Source organism: Stegodyphus dumicola, chromosome 2 (assembly GCF_044657685.1).
Source record: "Stegodyphus dumicola isolate Sdum_Otavi_A_Nest chromosome 2, ASM4465768v1".
NCBI lineage: Eukaryota > Metazoa > Arthropoda > Arachnida > Araneae > Eresidae > Stegodyphus > Stegodyphus dumicola.
In genome coordinates, this window is record NC_140769.1 from 133,422,946 (window position 1) to 133,446,954 (window position 24,009).

The following is a 24,009-nucleotide window of genomic DNA, read 5'->3' on the forward strand; positions in this document are numbered from 1 at the left end:
TGGCTACACGCAAGTCGGCACATTAAATGTGCCTGTTCCAAAAAGGCTTACATGTTTGATAACTTTGTAGCAAGAAAGCAGCAGCAGACAGACAGCAGTGCAGCTAGGCGAAAGCGTGGAAAGCAAGTGCGTAATGTTCAGGATGAAAACGTAAATCAAACTGAGTTAGTTTTGGTTCTCAAAGTATTTTGATTGGACAGTTAATATTGCTGTAAAATTACTATTGGCTGATTTAGTTCCATTTGCATCATCAGAATTACGTAAGAGTGATATGACATAGATTTTTCTCGAAATGAAGCGGTGCAGATAGATGTTGCTATTTTTAGAATAGAGAAGGGAAACTAATTTATGCTGCTAATTTAATCTTTTACACATTCTTTATTTTTCTTACATATTCCCCGCTTCAAGAAGAAAAAGGCGTAGCGACAGAAGAGCCTTTTTAAAAAGAAAGCGTTAAAGCAATGGCAAATGGAAAAGAAAAAAAAAAACATAAATCATAAAATTTTTATCCTGTAAAGTATAATTTATAAATATAAATTTTTTGAAGTAAATTTTTAATTTGTAGAGTCCTATTGAGCTTTTCAGCATTTCAGCCCAAAAGTCTTTTTGTTTGAGAGTTCACATAATCATAATTCTTCATGGAAGGTTCTTATTATCACAGAATATCACAAAATAAACTTTTACATTATCATTACTTATAATTCAATGTAACGCACATAAATATTTATGATGCTAATTTCCATACTGATAAATTATATTTTAACACCATAAATATAATAGCAGAAATTATGGTTTCACCGTTATTATCTTTCATTTACAATTTCTGATTTTACCTAACTGGAAGGCCTTGCAATACTTCTAAACAAACATATCCATAGCTGTCCTTTTGAGCTAACGAGTGTGTGTTCTCTGCACTGGTGGCCCAGGGTGCCTAGGCAGTTACTTGAAAAGGGCTCTGTTCCTTGCATAAGTTAACTGGCCTTTAAGAACTGCACTAATACATTTCACAATAAAAAAAAAAGTTACACACACTCAAAAAATGAGAGCCTCCAACATAATCTTACTTAAAGAGGGTAAAAGGAACAACTCTACAGAGGTAATTACAGGCCTCTGTTTAGGAACCCAGTACTCCCTCAATATACTCTATACTTAACATACAATCACCGATAAATTTTAACATGCATTTACCATAATTTCATGTTACTTATCTGCACTAATTTCACTTATTTTTTACATCTACTTCATTTTTAGAATAATTATAAAATTTGTATTCAAAATTTTTAACAAAGTTTTAAAAAATATAAAAATTTATCTTAATAACCTTCCCTAAAATTAATTCAAAATCTAAGAATTCTTTATATACTCTACTAAATTATAAGAATTCAAATTTCTAATATTATTAAATTATATTTTTTCATATCAGAGTTTTACATTTTTAATGTCCAATTTATTAAGAAAAAATATCAGTTCCCAATGGAGAAAATAGGATTAACCTGTTGCAAGTTCCTCCAATGGTTTTCAAACTCTGCTGCCTCAAACTTCAGTGAATCATCAAATTTGTTTCCAGTGTGTGATTTAACGGCATATTGAAAAAGTGCTTTGAAAATCATCGAGTATCTGTAAGTTCAAGCTCAAATGTGTTTTGAAGAAATATGGTTATGGGTTCTCGCTCGCTTCAAATATTCGTAATGCATTTCCGATCATCCCATAAAAAGAAAAACATCCAAAGTGCTTTGAATGTCAGCCACATCATGAGTAAAATAGTGTTTTGCGCACATTTTGCGTTTTTCAGTGCTCTTATTCATCAAAAGTTATTAATGTGATATTGAAGTGGTATGAAGTTCCAAATGGAGTAAATTGTGTTTTTAAATGACTTTGTATTATAAGTAATTGCATTGTTTCACGATTTTTTGATGGCAATGCTTTGCTTAAATCATTTTAAAATCAAAGTTAATAATTCAAAAATATTATGATTTATTTAAAATGTAGTTTTGCATTTCTGAATTGGGGGAAAAAATTATTGAATTTGACAAAAATTAGGTAAAGAATTTGAACATTTTGCTTAGGGAAGGTTCCTAATATGAATACAATCAAAAGTCGTTAATCCGGACTCATTAGGATGTCGGCGATTCCGGATTATAGATCATCAGTTTAAATCTCGTAAGATGGCATGCAGAAATTATAAAATTAAAAATATGAAACCGTAATTTATGAAATAAAGAGCAATTATGATCTAAAAGGTATCAAAATTTACAAAAAAAAAAAAAAAAAAAAAACTTAATTTTTATTTGTTTACTTTATTAAACATTTCTTTCAACGGGCGCATGCATAAAGCATACATTATGCATAGTCAAAATTAGAAAATTGCAACCAGAAAACTATTTGATGTGTATTCCTGATATTTATAATGATGAGGAATTTGATTTAAATCATATCAAAGACGGAGTACATCGAGATGAAATACTACATTTAGTAAGGAATTAAAAGCCGAATAAAAGAAAAACATCTGCCTGAAGATAAGAATAGTGCTGACAGATCAATTTCCAGTTCATTTCACGCCATGGTGTTTCCCCTCCCCCCGCAGAGAAGCGTGAAATTGATAAACAGATTTCGGAATGGTTAGAGAAACAAAGGATATGCCTTTATCCATTTTTTGCAGCAATTCCACTTTTTGTTTGATGAACAACGGAACATGCTTTCGCTTTGTAGATCCTTTGGTAGCTCCAGAATCGGAAATTCTTTTTGACATAATCGAAAGTTCAAGCTTACTTTTATAAAATTGCTCTAACAGTCTGCAAAAAATAATAAGCCGGATCCAATTAGAAGATTAAGGGACAACGCATTCTGCAACATTAACTGAAATAGATAATTAGATAATTTTAGCTTAGCTTATACCGTCCGTTATACATTAACATGCATGCGTACACGTACTATGCGCATGTTTAAAGGTATTACGTGCATGCGTGAAGGCATTATGTGTTAATGCATGCGCAGAAAGTTTGTAGCTTTGAGGTCCGGATTAACGACTTTTGACTGTATATCAAATATATTTCTCTCTCCCTCTCTCTTTTTTTTTTTTATACTGATACATGTGCTTAGTTTATTGCTTTGTGCTCTTTGATTTGTCTAAGCATCTCAATTGTATAAAACAAGCAACAAGATATGTAACTGAAATTTTAATATTGTTATTTCTATATAGGGAAATGAATTTTTTAAGAAAGGAAACTATGATTCAGCTATTAATTGCTATACAACTGGAATGCAACTAGATCCAGACAATCCTTTGCTTCCTGCAAACCGTGCCATGGCATTTCTCAAAAAAGAGCAGTAAGTAAACTTTGATAATTTTTTAACCTCAGTTTTTCATTGCTTGTAAAAATGATTTTAAATGGATGTTTATTGTGTTGATTTTGCCCCACAGGTTTCAAGCTGCTGAGAATGATTGCACTTCATGTCTTGCAGTTGACCCAACTTATGTCAAAGCATATCTTAGGAGAGGAACGGCACGGAGTAAATTGAAGAAATATTCCTTAGCTAGAGAAGATTTCTCAAAAGCATTGGAGCTAGAACCAGAAAATAAACAAGCACAGTTAGAACTCAAAAAATTAAAAGAGGTTCTTTTGACTTTTACTTTTATACTGATTACATTGCTATTAACCTGTAGTGTTATATTACAAAGTCTGCTTCATTATTTATATTATGAAGCTGACTTAGCTGTAATATTTATTGTATGATAAGTTGATATCACAGAATGCTGAAATGTTCATCCATAATGACGAGCAAACGTGGCAGCCGAGGCAGATTAAATATTCATTTTTATTTTGGTAAACATGTTGTGGCCACAAACATCTTGGCACTCTAATTTGTGCCTATTTCAAAACATTTACATTTTGGATAGCTTTGCAGTAAAAAAGGTAGCAGGAAGCAGCAGTCTATCTAGGCCAAAGTACAGAAAGCAAGTCTTGTATTCAGAATGAAATCATTGTAGAAAATGTGCCTATAACTAAATGTAACTTTCGGCAAATCCTCCAAAAGGCGTGTAAGTGACTTATCGCTATATCTAATATGAAATAGAACTTAAGAAGGGTGTAAAAGACCCTTTTATTTAAAACTAAGTAAGTTAAATAGGAGATAAACCTGGTACTTCCAAATCAGCCAGCATTTATGATGTGAACTCAAAATTTTAAATTAAAACTAAATCTAAGTATGTATTTAGCCAAAGGCTACACATGGATATTTAAACATGAAAGATAGCTGTCAAAGTGCACCTTCATGACAGCACACAGATGCAGACACTTGGAGACAGAGAAGCCTTTTTGAAGAAAAATCATTAAAGCAAATAAAGAGAAATGTAAATCATAGAATTTTGACCAGCATAATTAATTAATTGTAAAGTATAACTTTTTAATACAAGATTTTTAAAATATAAATATAATTTTTTTAGTCCTTTTAAATTTTTCAGTATTTTAGTCTAAATTTCTTTCTATTTTAGAATCCACATAATCAGACTTTTTAAGAAAAGGGTGTTTTTTTTTTTTTTTTCCTCAAAGTATGTAAATAAGAACTTTTGCATAGTTGTTATATATTCTAATTATTTGTAATATATATAAAATTTTATGGCACTAATTTTCATGTTAATAAATTATATTTTTTTAACATTATGAGTATAGTAGGAGTAATATTGCAGAAACTATGGTTTCACTGTTTTTAATCTTTCAATTGCAATTCTTTATTCTACCAAACTGAAAGGCTTTACAGTATTAAACATTTCCATCTATAGGGCATATTCACTCTGTTTGTTCTGCTCCAGTGGTCAAGGCATGCCATGGCAGTTACAAAACTTATGCTGGTGCAGTGGGTTTAAATTTTTTTGCATTAAGTTAATATTAAAAATAAGTGAAATAATTTTGAGTACTAGTAAAGAAAATGGAGGTAAAAATAGTATTTTTGAGTATGATATAAAAAATATTTAATATTTTGATAATGAATATAAAAATATCAATAATTTTAGAAACTGAATACAATAAATTTGATTATGAGTAATGTACTTAAAAAGTGAAATTAATACTGAAATTTTCATAAATGAATGGTGAAATTTATAGATGTACGTTAAGTATAGAGCATGTTGATGGAGTACTGGTTCAGAAATGGAAAAAATCTTAATTCAGATTAATTTCAGTTTTCAGTGCATTTGATGGCACTTGATTCCAGTTTCTTCTAAATCTTCTTAAAATGAGGTAGACAAATTTTTTACAGTAAGTGGTTCTGCAGTTAAGAGAGTAAAATCTGAGTTTCTTATGGTTCCTATAAAGCGAAAATTCCAATTCATAAAGTTTTTAGTCTAATTTATTAATTTTTGTGCAAAGTTCATAGAGATTTGCATAATTAATATTTTTATTACACCAGCTGTAAATTAATACTAGTGCTGCTTTCCTCAATGTGGTAATCTTTGTCATCAAAATAAGCAACTAATGTATTGTAGTTCAAGAGCAAAATTATTGGACAAATTGAGATGACTTTTCAGTCATTAGTTCTGACCATAATTTAAAATTTTTCAACCAAATGTAGGTAGCAACTGCAAAACAAATTTCTCATTCGATAGCTAATGGTCCCTAATAAAAAAAAATAGCATTCATTATTAAATTGGTAGCTGCTAAATGAAAATAATGTTTGTACATATATCTATGAATTTTGCACACAATGATATGAAACTTTGGCATGTAATAAATCAGAATGAATACTTTAGTAATTATAATTTCTACTATATAAGGGTCATACTAAATGTAAATTTTTTATCTTTAGCCACTATGTTGAAATTGCTTTTTCTACCTCATTCTGAGAGACAATAATAATAGGAAGTTGATATTTAGAATGAATATTAAGAGAAATGAAGCTAATGTCCCCCACTTTTAAAACTCTTTGTGAATATGTTGTTATTTTTGTCAGCTTTCAACAAAGTATGAGCCACCTGCAGCAGAGCAAGTTAAAGCAGCAGAGCTACTTGCAAGGCAGCAAATGAAGAAACTTGGACAAAATAATTGTCAATATATGAAAACAGCCCATGCTTAAAAAAATGCTGAATCAGAATTATCAGAATTAGTTTTTAGAAGTCTGTTAATATTCCTTGTGGTTTATATACCCTCCCTTCAATTTAGATTCATTAACCTTTTAACTGTCATGCCCAAGATCACTAATGTTTGAAAATGTCACGCCCGAGTATTACTCGGGGTAATATTTTTTTTTTTTTTTTAAGTGCATCATATTGTTATACCCGAATATATATCGGGAGACGTTTATTATTTCGGCTTCAATTCTTTGTCAAATCCAACTGTATCTCGGGAAAAGTTAATGTGCGCTCAATTCAATAGATGACAGCACTTTACTGAAGATTTCAAAGGTTAGAGGTTATAAGTTCTTTGGTTCAAAGTGCACAGGATCTTTTTGTTGTAAAATGGTGTCCAGTTCTTTGAAACGTTATGTAGATGATTTAGATTCTTCAACCGAAGATGAAGGATGTGTGTTTGATGAGCAGTATTCATGATACTTCCATGGTCAGCCTCAAAAATAAAAAAAAATGGAGATATACTCAAGCTGAAGATTGTTTATGATTACAGTCTACCTATAGGTGGTGTAAATCATTGTGATCAGGAAATATCCTTTCATCCAACAATCTGAAAACGTCAGAAAAAATATTATAAAAAGATTTTTTTGCATTTACTAGACAAGGTACTCTGGAACTCATATTTGCTCTATAAAAATGTAGTTGGTAAACGTATTGCATTTTTTGAATGACATTTTATTTCCCATACTCCTCCTACTCCTGCGAAACGTGAGCCTACAAGACAGTGCAAAGCGTGTTGTTCGAAAAAGGATAAAAATGGGGAAAAAATAAGGAAGGAAACACGATTCTGGTGTAGTGATTGTGGAGTTGGTTTGTGCTTGGAAAAGTGTTTCCAGTTGTACCTCACAAGACTGAATTACTAAAATAATGCTCCACTAGAAGCGAACTTTACAACTGTCTTGTTGAGTGGCACCCGCCTCAAGCAAATATGCAGTGGCTACAAAACTTTAAAAATTTTACCCATGTACTTCAAAATATCAATTTTTAACTACTTAAGTATATTTTATTTTGTACTAAACATTTGATTTTTCCAATAAAAAAATTTGACAATTTGTGTGCTAAAATCATCAAAATAACTTGACAGTTAAAGGGTTAATGTAATGTAGTTTTTTGTAAAGCCCCAGTATCCCACTAGAGGAGGAGGATTTATCATAGTTAAACTATGGCGAGGACACTTTGATGACCAGTCAAATCTCCAGGCTAAATGTGCCACACACCTTGATGTTCACCGGGATTGGTGACCCCTGTCAATCTGTTCAGCCATGAGAAACAAGAGTATGTTTTGATATGTCGCCCATAAGTGTAGGACGGGGTGACAGTGTATTGCTTTCTCTAAGCTCTCGATTGGTTATTTTTCTGCCTACAGACAGACACACACACACTCACACCTCCCATCTAATACAAAGGTCTTAAGTTGGGGTCGGCTTAATTGTGCATCTACCTTAGATTGCAATACCAGCTTCTAACAAACTGGTCCCATTAACTCAGACTGTGAAATGTGCTCAGATCAGATGGTGCAGAGATTATTGTGATTAGAATACTATGGAATAGAGCCAAGTTATTTTTACTGAGAGCAAAACATATACATTAAGCTTCCATCTGGATAAAGTAAAATGTAGGCAGTAAGTCTGAAAATACTCATGAAGGGTTTCAGTACAAAGATGGTGAAATCATGGTATGGATAGGCATCATTTTGAATAGCCACACTGAGCTACAGTGTCTCACAAAAGTGATGGGACACTTGTGCTTTACAAAAGGAAACTGTAATAAAATAAATTTAAAAAACATGTAAAAATTTTTTGTGGGTGTGTTTCATACTTAAATTTAGTAACAATTATTACATAAGATACATTTTCTCAAAATATTAAAATATTAATTTAATAAAAATACAATTGTTCAGAACGGAGCAAAAAATGGCTCACATAAGTGATGGGACACCATTAGATACTACTACGTACTACAATAAAAATATTTTTTGGGGTTTTTATATTTACTCAAAAGCAATTGGCAATAATTTATAAAATCCTCTGATTTGGGCACACAAATTGTCAAATGTTGGAGCGCAATACAATACCCAGTATTTCTCTCCAGTTTGTTTTGGAAATTTTGCATTTTTTAGCTCTGTGCAGCCATGAATGCTAAACGAAAAGAAACTTTACCTGAAATTCGAAAATTAGTTATTAATTTGCATATTGAACGTGGAAAATCTATTAGAGAAACTGCTGAAACAGTTAACTTGAGTCATTCAACAGTTTTCAATATCATTAAACAATATAAAAAGAATCATATGATTCAGGATAAAAGAAGACCTGGCCGACCATCAAAGCTATCCAATAGAATAAAGCGAATTATCGTTTGAAATATTAAAAAAAAATCCAAGAATGAGTGCTCCTAAAGTTGCTGCTGATTTACAAGCATTATATGGAGTAATTGTTAATCCTGAGACTATTAGAAGAGTAATTCGATTTGCTGGATATCACGGTAGAGCAGCCAGGAAAAAATTCTTTGTAAGTGAAAAGAATAGAAAACTCAGACTGGCTTTCACAAAATCCAACATAAATAAGAATTCTGATTACTGGAATGAAGTTATATTTGCTGATGAGAGTAAATTTAATATATTTGGTTCTGATGGTAGAATCTTGATGTGGAGAAAACCCAGGAAAGAATTTTGCAAACAGAACTTGGTGCCAACAGTAAAACATAGTGGAGAAGGAGTTATGGTATGGGGGTGTATGTCGTCCGCTGGAGTTGGTAATCTCGTTTTTATTGACAGTGTAATGGATCAATACAAGTATATTGACATTTTAAATCAAAATTTGAAATCTTCAGCACGAAAATTGAACCTTCATAACAATTTTAAATTCTACCAAGACAATGGCTCCAAGCACACTGCTTTGAACGTTAGATTCTGACTGCTGTATAACTATCCTGAAATAATAAAAACACCACCACAGTCTCCAGACTTAAATCCCATAGAGAATATTTGGCAAGAATTGGAATCAAGAATTCGCAAACACACCATTTCTTCAAAACAACAATGAAAATCGGTGCTTCAAGAAGAATGGGGTAAAATCGCTCCAGAAATCATAAAAAAATTTAGTCGAATCCATCCCATGAAGATTAAATCATGTTTTAAAAGTAAAAGGAAATCCAACAAAATATTAAAACCTTTTAAAAAGTAAAATTTTTGGATAAATATTTGATGTTAAAGTAAGTGTCCCATCACTCATGTGAGCCATTTTTTGCTCCATTCTAAACAATTGTATTTTTATTAAATTAATATTTGAATATTTTGAGAAAATGTATGTGATGTAATAATTGTTACTAAATTTAAGTATGAAGGACACCCACAAAAAATTTTTAACATGTTTTTTTTAATTTATTTTACTACAGTTTCCTTTTGTAAAGCACAAGTGTCCCATCACTTTTGTGAGACACTGTAGCCATTTTTTCCAGTGCTATGAATGCTGAAATATAGACATGAGGTTCTTGATCCTTATATCAAGTTGTTTAGAGGTGTAGGTGATAACATCCTTCTAATGGACGATAATGCTTGATCCCTATCACACTGCACTAGTGATTGATTATCTTGAATGTAAAGGAATCTAGTAGGCATAGTGACCCATATATTCTCCAAATTTAAATCTGATAAAACATGTTGGAGCGCAATACAATACTCACTGCCATCCCCACCTAGCACTTTTCACGGGCTTCAAGGTGCTGGGTGCTGTTCAGTCTGAATTACTCTTTGTTAACTTACAAACTCTTAGGTAATATAATATACCAGGTGGAAAAATCACAGTAAAGCTTGCATGGCCACACATGACTTATTAATTTTTTTTTCTATGTATCTCTAAAAAGTAACAACACCAACTTTTCCCTGCTCCACTTTATTTCACATTTCCTGTGTTCTCATTTAGATTCCCCATCTCCTGAAATAAACAATTCTGTATTTTGAAGATACTTCAGACATGATAAAATAAAGATCTTGTGCAAGTTCCATATTCTGAACTGCAAAATAATTCAAGAAACTTGAGTTTTATAGTCATTCCTTTAATTTTTTCAGCCCTATCTTCATTTCAGAGTTGTGATACTTCTTTGCTGTTGAACTTCCCAATCAATGAATGGCAGCTACTATTCACTTTGCAAATGATTTTGGTGACAAGAAGAAGTTTGGCTAATTTCTGAATATACTACTATTTATTACTATTTATCTTCTCTCTGAGAACTCTCCTTTTTTGTTTTAAATCACAAGTTTGGTTAAATTCTATTCATCCTGACTTGGTATTTAAGAAGATTTGTATGAACCTGCAGTACACGACAAAATAATTAGGATAAAAGTATTTCCACTTCATAGCTTGATAAACTGAAGCTGAGTAATACGATGATTATATATTATAATGAATAAAATATACAGTGAAATACAGTTACAATTATAATTAAATTCTTGCCTTTTAAGACTATGATAAGTAATTATTTAACAAGTATGTGCTTTTAATAATTTTGAAATTAGTAGATTTTCTTAATTTTTCATTAGTATCTTGAAAACTATAATATGTTAATGATTTTAAATTTTACATTATAAAGAAGGTAATTATTATTAGTATCCCATATATATGATTGAATAATACAGTAAATTAGCATGTTTAAAATTCTTACATTTAATTTGCTTTCCATTTCAGTGCCCCAGCCCAATTTCAGATGATCAAAAAATCGAGTCAGAAGTTCTGAAAACACAAGACTTTTGGCCCCAGTTTGTTGGAAATAAGAATATCATAGTTTCTGAAGAAATGCATGAAGACAAAAATCATTTAAAAGCTTCTACTTCCAAAGTTAGTAATTTCTTATTTGAAATTAAAATATGTTTATAAAATGTTATATTGGGTATTGTTTTAAACATTTCATCCTCTTAGTAAAATCTTTCTGTAGTTCATATACTGCTTGAAGTCTTTTGAATACTAGAACTTTTTTTTTTTTTTTTTTTTTAAGTCAGACTCAAAATTTCTTCAAAATTATCAATTATGAAAAGTAACCATTTTGATGAAAATTCATAAGTTATATACCTAACAGAATAAGGAAAGAAAGGGTTGTTAAAAGAAAGTTAAAGAAAATTCATTTGTTAGGGTCATCGTACAGTGTTTTGTAAAAGTGATTGGATGCTTTGATTTCAAATATGTATGTGTATGTGTGTAATGTACATGTGTAAATATTTATTTAATATTGATACATACACTAATTTTTATACATCAACGTGAAACTGGAATATGATTTTCTTTGAAATATACCTTTAACAGGTGTTTTCCTGACACTAAATATTTTTACTAAAACTAAATTATTAAGCTTAAAAAATTATATCTTTTCTTTTGGTTTAGAAAATCAGGTCGCAAAAGTAATCATGAAGAAGATCAGTTATACTAGATTATTTTATCAAATAAAAACTGTACCCTTTTTTGAATGTTTTTTTAGGTTTTTTTATAACTTAAAGCATGGCTTACACTTTTTTACTTGAATTCTATTATTTTTACCCTATTGTTTTTTCATTCATATTGAATGATTGTTTAATGAAATATTTTATTTGCAAATTTTATGTTCCATTACTTGCCAAATATATTAAATAGGATTTTAAGCTGCATCATGACAATAAGCTTGAGATCATTTTCTTAGTAGGAATTTTGCAGTTTCAGATTTTATGCTAATGCAATTTTCATTTTGAAAAATATCAGCATTTTTAGTGATCCTTTATAACATCACTAACATCTAATTGGGATTTCTAAGAGAGACATGTGCTGTATATTATGACTCTTTTATTCCCATTTTCTACTATTAAAATTAGCTTTAAAAATTTGTCTTTGGTTTCTTTGTGAGTTTGATACAGATAATTCTCAACAGAAATACTAAATTAGCATCTCTTATCAAGTATTTCAAAAAAAAAATTATTTCTCATTTATTCTGAAGGAAAACAAGCTGAAGTGTTTCTATTCTTCCATTTAAGTAGAGAAATTTTTTAACTTGGCCATTGTGCTCAATTTAATAGATAACTATATTAACAGGCCTTAATTAGCAAATATTCTGCTTGATTAATAAAGTTTTGCTTTAAGTTTGAAAATACATTTGAATTATTTTATTTATTTTTGAAATTTTTTAATTTTATCATTAGAGAATCATTAAAAATTGTTTCTAGCTACTATAATATTGTGATATGTTTTTATTATTTTTAATTGTAATCTGTAAAACTCATTATTGAATTCTTTTTACTTTTAGGAATCTATAGTATCAACTACAGTTTTGAATACTAATGATGACTCTGAACAAAAACAAGAAGAGACCAAAATGGCATCGACTAAAAAGGCTAATAACAGTTCAGAAAACCCTTTATATGAAATAGGAGAAATTATAAGTAAATTAGAACAGTCTCTGCCACCTGTACCGTCAGCTTCATTTCAGTTTCTGACTGACTGGACTAAAATATCTAAATATCCAGATCTGAAGTATCGTTATTTGAAAGTAAGTATATGCATGTTTTCTGTTGTTCTTCATTAAGTTTCATGTGCTTTGATGTTTCATGTTCTGATTTAGAAAATATAAAATGCTTGCTTACAATTTAAAGTTGTTTAAAATATTCACTCCATTCCAAAAATCTGATCTAAAGCATTTAAATCAGGATTGTTTGTTTGTGGTTTATACTTACTTGATGGCCATCTTCAGAACTGTTAGCTAGAAGTTTTTTGTTGTCATCATAAGCATGAGGTTTTTCGTTATCTGATTGTACATGTACTGGTTTTGGCTTACATGATCACCAGAATTACATGCTGAAGAATCATTTTTCTGCATCTTGCAGAATTCATGGAATCCACAGTTTTTGTTACCCAAGTTCCTTTGTGCCCATTAAGTTTCACTTACATAATTCTTGATAAACAAAGGGCCATATCCCAATTTTGCATCAAAAAAAAATAGTTTATGATGGGGATTATAACTTGTTTTTATTATTATTATTAAGAAAACAAATACAAAACTCCTTATGTTCCACAAAATATTCTATAAGGGTTACAGATATAAGTTAATGATACATAATACAAGGAGATACAATTCAACAATAAAAACATAATATCTAGGTCTGGAGAGAGCAAAGAAAAAATATAACATGCAAAGCAAAGAAAAAACATAATATACAGTACTACTGTAAAAAAAATACTAAAATATACTATGAATAATTAAACTGTGTTAATACTCCTATAAAAGAAAATGAACCAACTTAGTAATAATACAATAATGATAAAAATGAAATAATACTTAAAATAATATTGATACAAAGGAAAAATAAAACATCAACAATACAGTACATCAATATACATAATGTAATCATTCATAGACAAAACACAAAATAATACTGTGATGTATAAAAGATTAAAATTCAGTCATATAAATAATAATGCTAAAAATTCAAACAACAAATAAAGTCGCATAAGACTGCAAAGGCTTTGGAACTCCTAGCAAGATCAGAGAAAACAGGAGGCCAACAAATAGAGAGCTGCCATAAACTCACTTTAAATGTACTTCTACTTCTGGCACTCACATGCAATCTACAATGCAATAAAATGTGTTCTACAGTGTTGTTTCAAGCATAAAGTCGACTAGTCAAATATTGAAACGAAGTAAGTAAATTCTAAAATTCCCATGATTGGTCATAATCTGAGTAAGTTTGTAATCTGGTTGAAAATACTTACACTTAAGTTGTTGGAAAACACTTGGGAAAATTCATCTTTGTCCACTGGGCCTTCGAAGAAGCAAGGTATTCAGCAATCAACCACAGTTTTATCCCAAGCCACATGCTTCCAATAAAACTTAGGAGTAGACAACATTAAATCAATATCATAGTACATCACTTGTTTAGCAAAACCTTCTTTGAACCCTTCTAAGAAGTTTACAGTTTATTTTCTTCCTTAAAAAATTCCCATAAGCCCTTGAGGCATAGGAAATGAGTGGTAGAATGACTTGGTTATAAATCAGTTTGAGAACATCACTTTTAACCACATAAGTGTTCTTTGAAATTTGCAGTAAACCTAGAAGAACTTTTTCACTCTTACTGGAAATATAAGATATATGTTGTTTCTACTGTAATTTATTGTCCACAATAATTCAAATTACAATAATTGCACTTCTTCAAGAGGTTCACTCCCAAGAGTTAAATCAATCTTGTAAAACGAAACTGAGTTTTATGTATCATCATGACTTTTGACTTTGAACGGTTAAATTCAAGCTTGTAGCACTTTGACCAATCAAAAATATAGTTTAAAATATTCTAAGAATGAGCATTGGCATCATTAGTGTTCTTGCATTGTACAATAACTAGTAAATCATCTGGAAAAGTGATTTGGCAACTGTTCTGGAATTTTCTCAAATTACAAAGCAAATCTTACATAAGATTCCAAATAAAGGGACCAGGAAAAGTAACCCTGATGACATCCTTTCTCCAAATAAGATGTTTTCGTCATATTACCCAAAGTAATTTCCGAAAAACGAAACTGAAAAAAATTCTTTCATTAAATAAAATGTATTCTTAGGGATTTTGAGAGGAAGCAGATGAAGAACACCAGGTCACCATGTATTATCGAATGCACCTTTAATGTCCAAGAAAATAAGAAAACGAACATAATTCTTATGCTTACCCTGAGCAACAATATTACATAATCAAAGCAAAGCATCATCAGCAGACCTTCGAGGAGTAAACCCAGACTGATCTTCACTCAAAAGACGAGAACGAGATGATAATTAATTCTGTTTATGCATAGCTTCTCAAGACACTTGCCTGTACATGAAAGTAAACTGATATAACGAATGCTATCGATATGCATCTTCAAAATCTTAGTACTTTTAGGAATAAGAATAACCCTCCCATTCTTCCAGCAGCATGAGAAAATGCCAAGCGTAAGACATACATTAACCTTCCAGCTCGCGCTTATGCGCAAAATTTACGACAAATTCAGTTTTGCATTGCATTTCCATCTCACTAACATAAAAACTTTTGTTTATATTTGAATGCGATATCATTTGTATTTTGCAGTAATAAGATTAATATTTTATTTCTTAAAAAATTTATTATCAATATTCACTCATTTCTGTCGTTTTTCGTGCCCAAAACGGTTAAATAATGGATGTCTTAAAAAATACGACTCGCGCGTGCTCATGTAAAATTGCCAAGCACGTGTGCTGAAAAGTTAAACAAGGCATGCAAGGTAGAGGGGCAACCAATGTAAAACTTTTTAATCATTTCATTAGTTAACCTATCAGAACCCAAAGACTTATTCTAACTTAAGGTGCCAATCATGCAATCAACTTCTCTACGGCAGAGAAAGAGCAATATTAGATAGAGATTTCATATTCATCATCATATGCCAGATCGGCCTCACAATGCAAAGGTCATTGAAAATGAGTATCATGTCTGAGAGAATCACGAGGGAATGACTTCTTTATGATAGAAAGAATTGTATCCTTAAAAGAAGAAGTAACCAGGTGAAATTTAAAGTTTTCTAATAAAATTGGTCTTCATAAGCATTGATTTTCTTCCAATCAGTCTGTACTGTTACATCTGAAAGAAGCTCTTTCCATGATTTTAATTTGTTCTCCTCAAGTTTAAAGTTATACTTTTGCATAATTTTAAAGATACTAGTTTTTGTAAATTTCTCTCAAAGGGGAATTTCTTGTCTTTTGATAGTCTTCTAGCAGCATTTAACTGCTTCTGCTTGCAAGATATATCAGCTGACCACCAGGGAACCATATGAAAACCACACCTTTTCAAAGGAATAGACATTTCTGCAGCAAGAACAATATAATCTTTCAACTCATGAACACATAACTCTTAACATAGCTGGTAAAGTACAATTTTCAATGGATTCTAAAATAAACATGCCTGCATTAGCACAAAGACTGAGAAAATACTTCCAATTTGCTCTTTTTTTTTTTTTTTTTTTTTTCCCCCAGCAACATTCAGAGAATAGTTGCCGCTGGAATTTTCACTTCAAAAGAAATCTTTCTATGATCAGATAACGAATTATGATTGGGAATATGCCATTTTTTTACATGCTGTAAAAGGACCTGTCCAACAAGTCGCATCAATATAACTGCTTCTTTGAGTTGCGCAGAAAGTAGGTCCATAGTCTTCATTGATCACAAAAAGCTGCCACGTACTAAAGAATACGCACAGTGTAATACCCCTGGAGTCAATCACAGGACTAAACCAAATGTCAAGTATCCTTGCTCCAAGGATATTCAATGAGGCACTTTAAAACTTTATTTGGAAAAAAAATATGGTCTATTTTACACAGATCAGCATCAATATTAACAGAAGGCTAAAAATAGTAAGATGAAAGAGTGAATTCATATCCTTTAAATGAAATGTCAACAATGGCAGCATTATAATCACAATTTTGAAAATCAGAAAAGGCGATAATAGCACTATTCTGTATAATAATTGCAGACTTGGGATATCATCAGATTTTTTGTCAAAGAAAATTGTCTGAGAACTCTGAAAATCAAGAAGCTGACCATTAAAATAATATAGCTCCAGAACAAGAGCAGCATCAATATTATCACTTTCAAGGTTCAAACTAAGCTGCTGAGTAGCCCTTTTTGATTTATGCAGATTAAGCTGAACAAAACTAAGACAGTCTTAAAACATTTTAGCGATGATCAATATGAGCAGTAATTCGTTCTGTTCTAAAAATGTGATAAAGGTAGCCGTTAGAGAAAAAGGTGTATGTTTAATATATACTTTTCAGCTTCACTTTTTAACTTTTTATTGTGTCTTGTGCAGTTCACACAAACTTGTTCATTAGGATTTTGACACTCTAAGCTTTTAAGCTGATAACTGTTGGTTCATGTTGCACTTTGAAAGAAGGTTAATGTCAATAACATCTAAAAAAGATTCCCTTGCACTATGAAAAACATCATCTTCACAATCCGCCATCTTGGCCACAATAACTGCAATAAAAAAATTGCATTTATATTTGATATAAGAGGTATTAGACCAAATAAAGCACATATACTGATTCCACAGTATTAAATACTTCAGAAACTTCCAAGTTTCACCATGGTAGTGACATAATTACCACAAAATAAACCAAAATCTTGTAACTTGGTTGGATGACAGCGGCTATAAACATTAGTTTGGTGATGAAACGTTTGCTTTGTGGGGTTTGGGTAGGATTCTTCTTTGTCTAGCATCATGGAATATGAGTTCTGTTTTGTGTTAAGTGAAACTGTTTTTCATCTCTATGAGCATAATCATAGAAATCTTCAAAATGTCCATCTGGTCTCATTTTTGCTATGCAAAGCTGTACTCTTTCTAACTTCTTTTCATCTAATAACACAGATTTAACAATAAACAATATATGCTTTATTCTATTTCCTTGCTTTAAAATGCCAAAAAGTGTAGACGTTGGAGTATCAGCAGCTCAATATAGATTATAAATTGGCACTCAAAAATCAAAATTATAGATGAAAGGAACTTCATTAACTGTATTAATGAATGTGAATTAATTCAGAATAACCCTTACATTTTTCATCCATATTTATCTTTCTGTTTTGAAGATTTCAGTTGCGACAGTTTTAAAAATATACCATTACATTGTTCAGCAGTTTATTGCTTGAACTTGGAAATCCTTTTCAGCACTATGATTTCAATAATTATTTACAAGAATATTTTCCATTTTGTACGCAGGGCAAGGATAGCACTAAAAGTATTCATCTGCACTACTCGCACAATTTTCACACTCAGAGTTGCCAAGATTCACCAGACACGTCTTCATTGTCTCTGCACACAGGTATTGTTATGAGTTTTGCAGGATATTTCAAGGACAGAATGAATTTTCCCTACATTTCAGCATTGGTGGGTCCTGCATTTCAAGTTTCCAATTGCACTACATAATTTTGTCGACAATTTTGATACAACCAAAATCAAACACCAGCCGGCTCATCTCACTTGTTTGACTAGTGTATGACTTTACACATAAGGATACTTGATTACAGTTCTTTGTTTATGCGTCATTAATATTTATAACTTTTTCAAATGTACAACCCATTTTTGATGAGGAAGTAATTGTAAACCATCTTCACTTTTTTTTAAAAAAATTATTGAATAGGTTGGAGTTTTGCATGAAGTTTTCATCATAATTGTTCTCTTAATTTAATGAGAAAATTAATAAATTTTCTTTAGAAAATCCTCCAAAGCTGTCTCTTGAAGCAAATGGCTTTCAACTAATTTTTGCCAAAATAGACAGTGTAACCTGCCTACGTTTTACAAATAATATTCTTTAATATATCAGCTAATAACAAAATGTGGAAATACATTAGAATATTAGTGTACTATTGTAACCATATAAAAGCAAACTTTTTGTGGAAGTTTGATAAAAAATAAGAAGATGCATGAAACTTAGTCATTTGTGGAAATAGCTGTGAAATATTTAGATTTGTAGTAATGTAATGTTATTCAAAAATAATTCATTATGTTTCAGATTGTCTTAATTTTGTACCAATGGAGCATTATTACAGTACAAAATCCGACATCCCGAATCATCAGTTCTTTGCCGATTCCAAAATTTTAGATCATCAGTTTAAATCTAGTATGATAAATAAATTTTCTTTAGAAAATCCTCCAAAGCTGTCTCTTGAGACAAATGGCTTTCAACTAATTTTTGCCAAAATAGACAGTGTAACCTGCCTACGTTTTACAAATAATATTCTTTAATATATCAGCTAATAACAAAATGTGGAAATACATTAGAATATTAGTGTACTATTGTAACCATATAAAAGCAAACTTTTTGTGGAAGTTTGATAAAAAATAAGAAGATGCATGAAACTTAGTCATTTGTGGAAATAGCTGTGAAATATTTAGATTTGTAGTAATGTAATGTTATTCAAAAATAATTCATTATGTTTCAGATTGTCTTAATTTTGTACCAATGGAGCATTATTACAGTACAAAATCTGACATCCAGAATCATCAGTTCTTTGCCGATTCCAAAATTTTAGATCATCAGTTTAAACCTAGTATGATGATGCATAGAAAATTATAAAATTAAAAATATACAACAATGAAGTATTTATGTCCTCAAGGGAATCAACGTTTATATATAGAAAAAGCATTTATTAAATAATCCTTTCATTGTAAGTTGTTTTAGGTATCTTGTGTTTGTGCTAATATTTTTTCTTTAATTTTATAGATAGATTTCCCCCCCCCAGTTACTAAATTCTATTGTTCAAGTCCTGTAACTGGCATGTCAAGAGTTCTCACAGAACTGTCACTCGAAATCTTGCTGGTAGTGATATTTTCTGGATTTAAAAACCATGCTAGAGATTTTAACACCCATCAGTTGGTTGGTGATTAATATCACAATGGAAAATTTCTGTTTCACCTTCATTTATTATCACTTTTATACATTTCTTCACAAATTCCATTAATTGGAAAATTTCATCATTTGTTTGTGATATATGAAAACCATTAAATTTGTGTTATCATTGCCATAAAATATGGTAGTTGGGTATAAATTATACCAAGCATTTTTTTAAATATCTATAGACACATTCTTCCATGATCTTTTTCATTGCTCTACACAGCAGATTTAATATTTGACAAGTGCTTGAATCAAAAAATTTAGCATAGATTTTAAGATGGATAATATATATATGCATTTCAACATGTGCAGTGCTCTAACATCCATTGGCTGAATGATGAACCTTCAAATTTGAAGAAAAAATAAGATGAAAGCATTTCATTTTACTAAAAATTTTAAGTGAAATATGAGCCAAACAGTTATCTGTAATTTCGAAAATTTTTGCATCATCTATCCAGTAAACCTATTGAACTTCAGATATTATATTACTTTCAGAATTCACATTTATTAATATGTGTTTCATTCATGCTGTTTTATTTAAACGATAGGTAAAAGGGAAGATTTTTACTTCTTTAAATGCATGATATCATATATATTTTCTGATTACAAAAAGTTTATATTTATGCTTTCCTGTAGCATCTGCACTTACCAAAATCGTTAGTCGCACTTTGGAATCTTTGACACCAGCTGTAGGTCTTTTGTGCAGAAATCATCAAGGCATTTCGGGGCACATATTGCGAGAAAGGATTAATTTAATCAGCGGTATAAAATTTTTCTGGAGATAACTTTTTGCTATTAATGAGTTTAATGACTTCATTTGCAAATTGTTCGGATGCTTTAATATCAGCTGAAGCTTTTTTACCTGAAATGTGTAACTATATTATACCATGGTGATTTTTTCATTTAGTTAATCAAACTATCTAATATGTGCAGTCAGTTATGAAATTTATTTCCTCATAAAATAATTTGGCTTGAGCCATTAGCATTTGACCCAACAATGGCACACCCTCATTGCAATGCTGTCTCACTCATTCAGTCAACACTTTTAGCATTACAAATGATTTTTCTGCTATTCATTGAAAATTGCGTGTTTGAATCCACAAAAAGCTCTTTTTTGGGGAAGGGGCTATATACTTATTTTTGAATGCAGTATTTTGCATTTCTCACATAATTTTGAAATGGATACATCTCGTCCATTTTTTGCATGATGCGCATTGAAACATGTTTCCATTTTGCAAATCTTATTGCAATTCCAAAATTAAAAACTATATTCATTATAGTTGAAAATTCAAACTTTAATTTTGATAAAACAGCTCTAATAACACACTGCGAAAATTAATAAGCTGGATCAAATTAGAAACTTAAGAGTGCAATTTGCTATGTTAACTGAACTTAAGTTCCTCTGATTCATTATCTTTTCCATGGTTGTATGCTAACAAAAGAAAGCCAGAATGAGGGAGCAAAATATCATGTTTCTAACAAATATGTCTTATGGCTTCACTTTTAAGTCAGACAGAAAACTGTTAACTCTTTACTACCATTCAAAAGCCAAAAGTGTGCATGTGGTTAATGTCAGTTAGTATTATGCAGGAATCTGACATAATTGGGAGGAAAATCTCTTTTAAGGCACATTTTCTTTTTCTTGAGTGTTATACTGGTTTGGATTTCCAGATCTTGGACTTTAAAGGAATGTTATCAAATGAAATTATGTTTTGTAACTTTCAGAATATCATCATGGTAAATTCTGTTTTTTTCTCCCTTCCAAGACTATCAGACTCGACATCAGACAGAGGCAGTTAGCAATGTTTCTTAGAAATGTGCTTTTGCCAAGCCACTTCTAAAGCAATAATCTCAGGTAACATTTTAGTTGCTTGGAGTTGCAACAATTGATTCTGAATCTGATAAGCCTTAGAAGTGCCCATTTGTAAATATAATAAAATTTAATTCATAATACAGAAATGTAATAAAATTTTCTTACTGAAATATGTAATTAAAATCATAGGCTTTGCTTTACAGCTATCAGCATTCCACTGGTTGATTCTTGAATTCTTGATTTTGGTAGAAGATGCAAATAAAAACCAGGGAATGGGTATCTGCATAAATCATCTAAGGATAGGTTAGCTTTGACAATAAAAAATAAGTCAATATCTTGAGAATGAGTGACATTCATAATCTGGGTCTTCTTATTCTGGGAAAGGCCACTACCATTCCACTCTACTGCAAGATTAACAGCCCATTCTTTACCATAATGTAATATACTCCAAATGCTCAGAAGAGCAAGGAAGTGAGGAAACGCTGGGACAGATTTAGCTTTAACCAGGGTGCACCATGAGGAGGCATGTCACGTTACACTCCATTAAAATCATATTAAATTAGAATTTAAGAGGAGGTTTGCGTCCGACCTATGAAATGAAGATGAGGGAAATGCCTGGAAATGGATTAGTTCAAAGCGAGTTATTCCCGAATTTCCTCGTTCTACTGCCATAACATTATTTAGTCTTGCGACCGGCACGATTGTTTGAATATCCATCTTTTCAAAATTCGACTTAAGGGCTCTTCGTTCTGTACTCATTATAACTCTGGGCAGTCTATGGATAAGGAGCATATTGACGAATGCACTGCACTATTATCTTTTAATTCTGTTGTTCTTAAGTATTGGAAAGCAAGATCAAGACTAATGGCTAAGTGGCCAAATATCAATAAATAACATTTGTATAAATAAGTTAAAATCATATAAACTAATATTTGTTAAATTTTCCTAATAAAGCATTAGAAATTTTATAAGCCTTATTATGAATTGAATTTTGTTCTATTCGGTATGTTACTTCTGTAGTCTGGTTATATAACACAGATAAGAAACAGAAAATGATACCTCAGTCTGTCTTTCTGATGGGGCTGTGCAGTAAGTAGTTAATTATGTCCTTGATGTTAGATCAGTTACTTTGGATCTAATGATTCAGCATTCAAGTGACATAAAATCATTTTGATGTTTATGAGGCAGAAGGAAGTTTTATAGAATGCTTGTAAGTATGATGTATGATCTGGGCAGTTTTCCTTTTATTTTTCATGTTACTTATTATTTTCCATTGGAATTTAATTGTTTCTTTATTCAGGTCAGTCATTTTGAATAATCTTATATTTAATCTAGCATTTGCAAATATATTCATGCATTTTACCCTTTGACTACTAATGAGATATATATGTCCCACTAAAAGTTTAAATATTACTGCTAGCTTAAAAAAAGTGCTTAGAATCTCTTGAATGTTGGGGATCATCTTCCAAATAGTTGGAAAATCAAGACACTACTGTGGTTGTTATACACAAAGGAACGTAGACAAAAGAGCAATTATGCATTGCCCAATGTATAATGTTGGGTTATGCAAAGAATGCTTTACCCTGTACCATACGATGTAAAATCTCTTTCATGTCATAACGTTTTCCAGAATAATGGGTGTGCTTATAGTAAGTTGATGACTACATGTGGGACATGCGTATCCCACCATTAAGAATGGCTGGGACAAATGTCTCCAAATGTCTCCCAGCCTTTGGCCTGAAAACATTTTGTCAAAAAATAAATTTACCTTATTTTTGACATATTTGGTTCACTTGGATAAAAAAACTTTTTTTTAATTCAAAGGGTTAAATAGCTATTAAAATTATATGTACCCATATACTATTATTAGTAGTAGTTTGAATATTGAATATTAATTTTTCATATATATTGTCGCGTAGATGAGGGGATCCTACAAATGAACAGGCAAGTACAAGTCTAAACTCAAGACTTTTTATTATTAACTAGAACTGAATGAAGAGCTACTTATATACAGCTGGTGAACATGCTAAAACATTCCAGACTTGGAATGTTCTGAAAGAATAAGAAGGAAGTTTACATAAATAAGATAACATTAACAACAAGGATATTTACATAAAAACCAATTATCAGGCATCTTGCCATTGATGGATTTCGAACCCAGTACTTTCGGGATTTGAGTCCTGCGCCTTCTCTGCTAAGCTATGAGGAGCTCGGTCGAAAAGAGCGATTTTCGCTACAATATATATATTTTTGTCTACTTTGAGAAAAATATATACTGAAAGCATATAGTTGTTGTTTTTACAGAAGTTACATGCAGCATTTGAAAATGTACTAACAGATATGTTATTTCAAGCAAATAAATATATATATTCTATATGTATACATTTATTTGCTTGAAATAACATATCTATTCTTCGGTACAAAGCTATTGGTGCTAATGAATCTGTTATTTAATTAAACTAAGATAAAGAATAATAAAAGCCATAAAGGAATATAATATTGCTGTTACATTTGTCTTTAATTCTTTGCAGTTACTATATTTAATTCTCTTTTGTACATGTATTTTAAAACAGCAATTTCCTCCTGAAAAGTTTCCTGTTGTATTTAAATATTCAATGGAAGCTGAAATATTTCCGGAGATTCTCCATACGTTAAGCACCTCTTTTCTAGAGTGAGTGATCTTT

General features: G+C 30.9%; 1 protein-coding gene across 4 annotated transcripts in view; it reads left to right on the forward strand.

The window, feature by feature from the left end:
• Positions 1-24,009, forward strand: part of LOC118190156 (RNA polymerase II-associated protein 3-like) — a 62,875-nt gene that overhangs the window by 34,994 nt on the left and 3,872 nt on the right. For 3 of the 4 annotated variants that reach the window (XM_035360839.2, XM_035360838.2, XM_085811123.1), the window contains 5 exons: positions 3,200-3,327; positions 3,422-3,614; positions 10,804-10,953; positions 12,383-12,625; positions 23,899-23,996. In XM_035360839.2, the coding sequence (XP_035216730.1) occupies positions 3,200-3,327; positions 3,422-3,614; positions 10,804-10,953; positions 12,383-12,625; positions 23,899-23,996 (812 nt within the window). The remainder of the gene's footprint in view (positions 1-3,199; positions 3,328-3,421; positions 3,615-10,803; positions 10,954-12,382; positions 12,626-23,898; positions 23,997-24,009) is intronic. The other variant, XR_004758372.2, reaches the window with a different exon arrangement.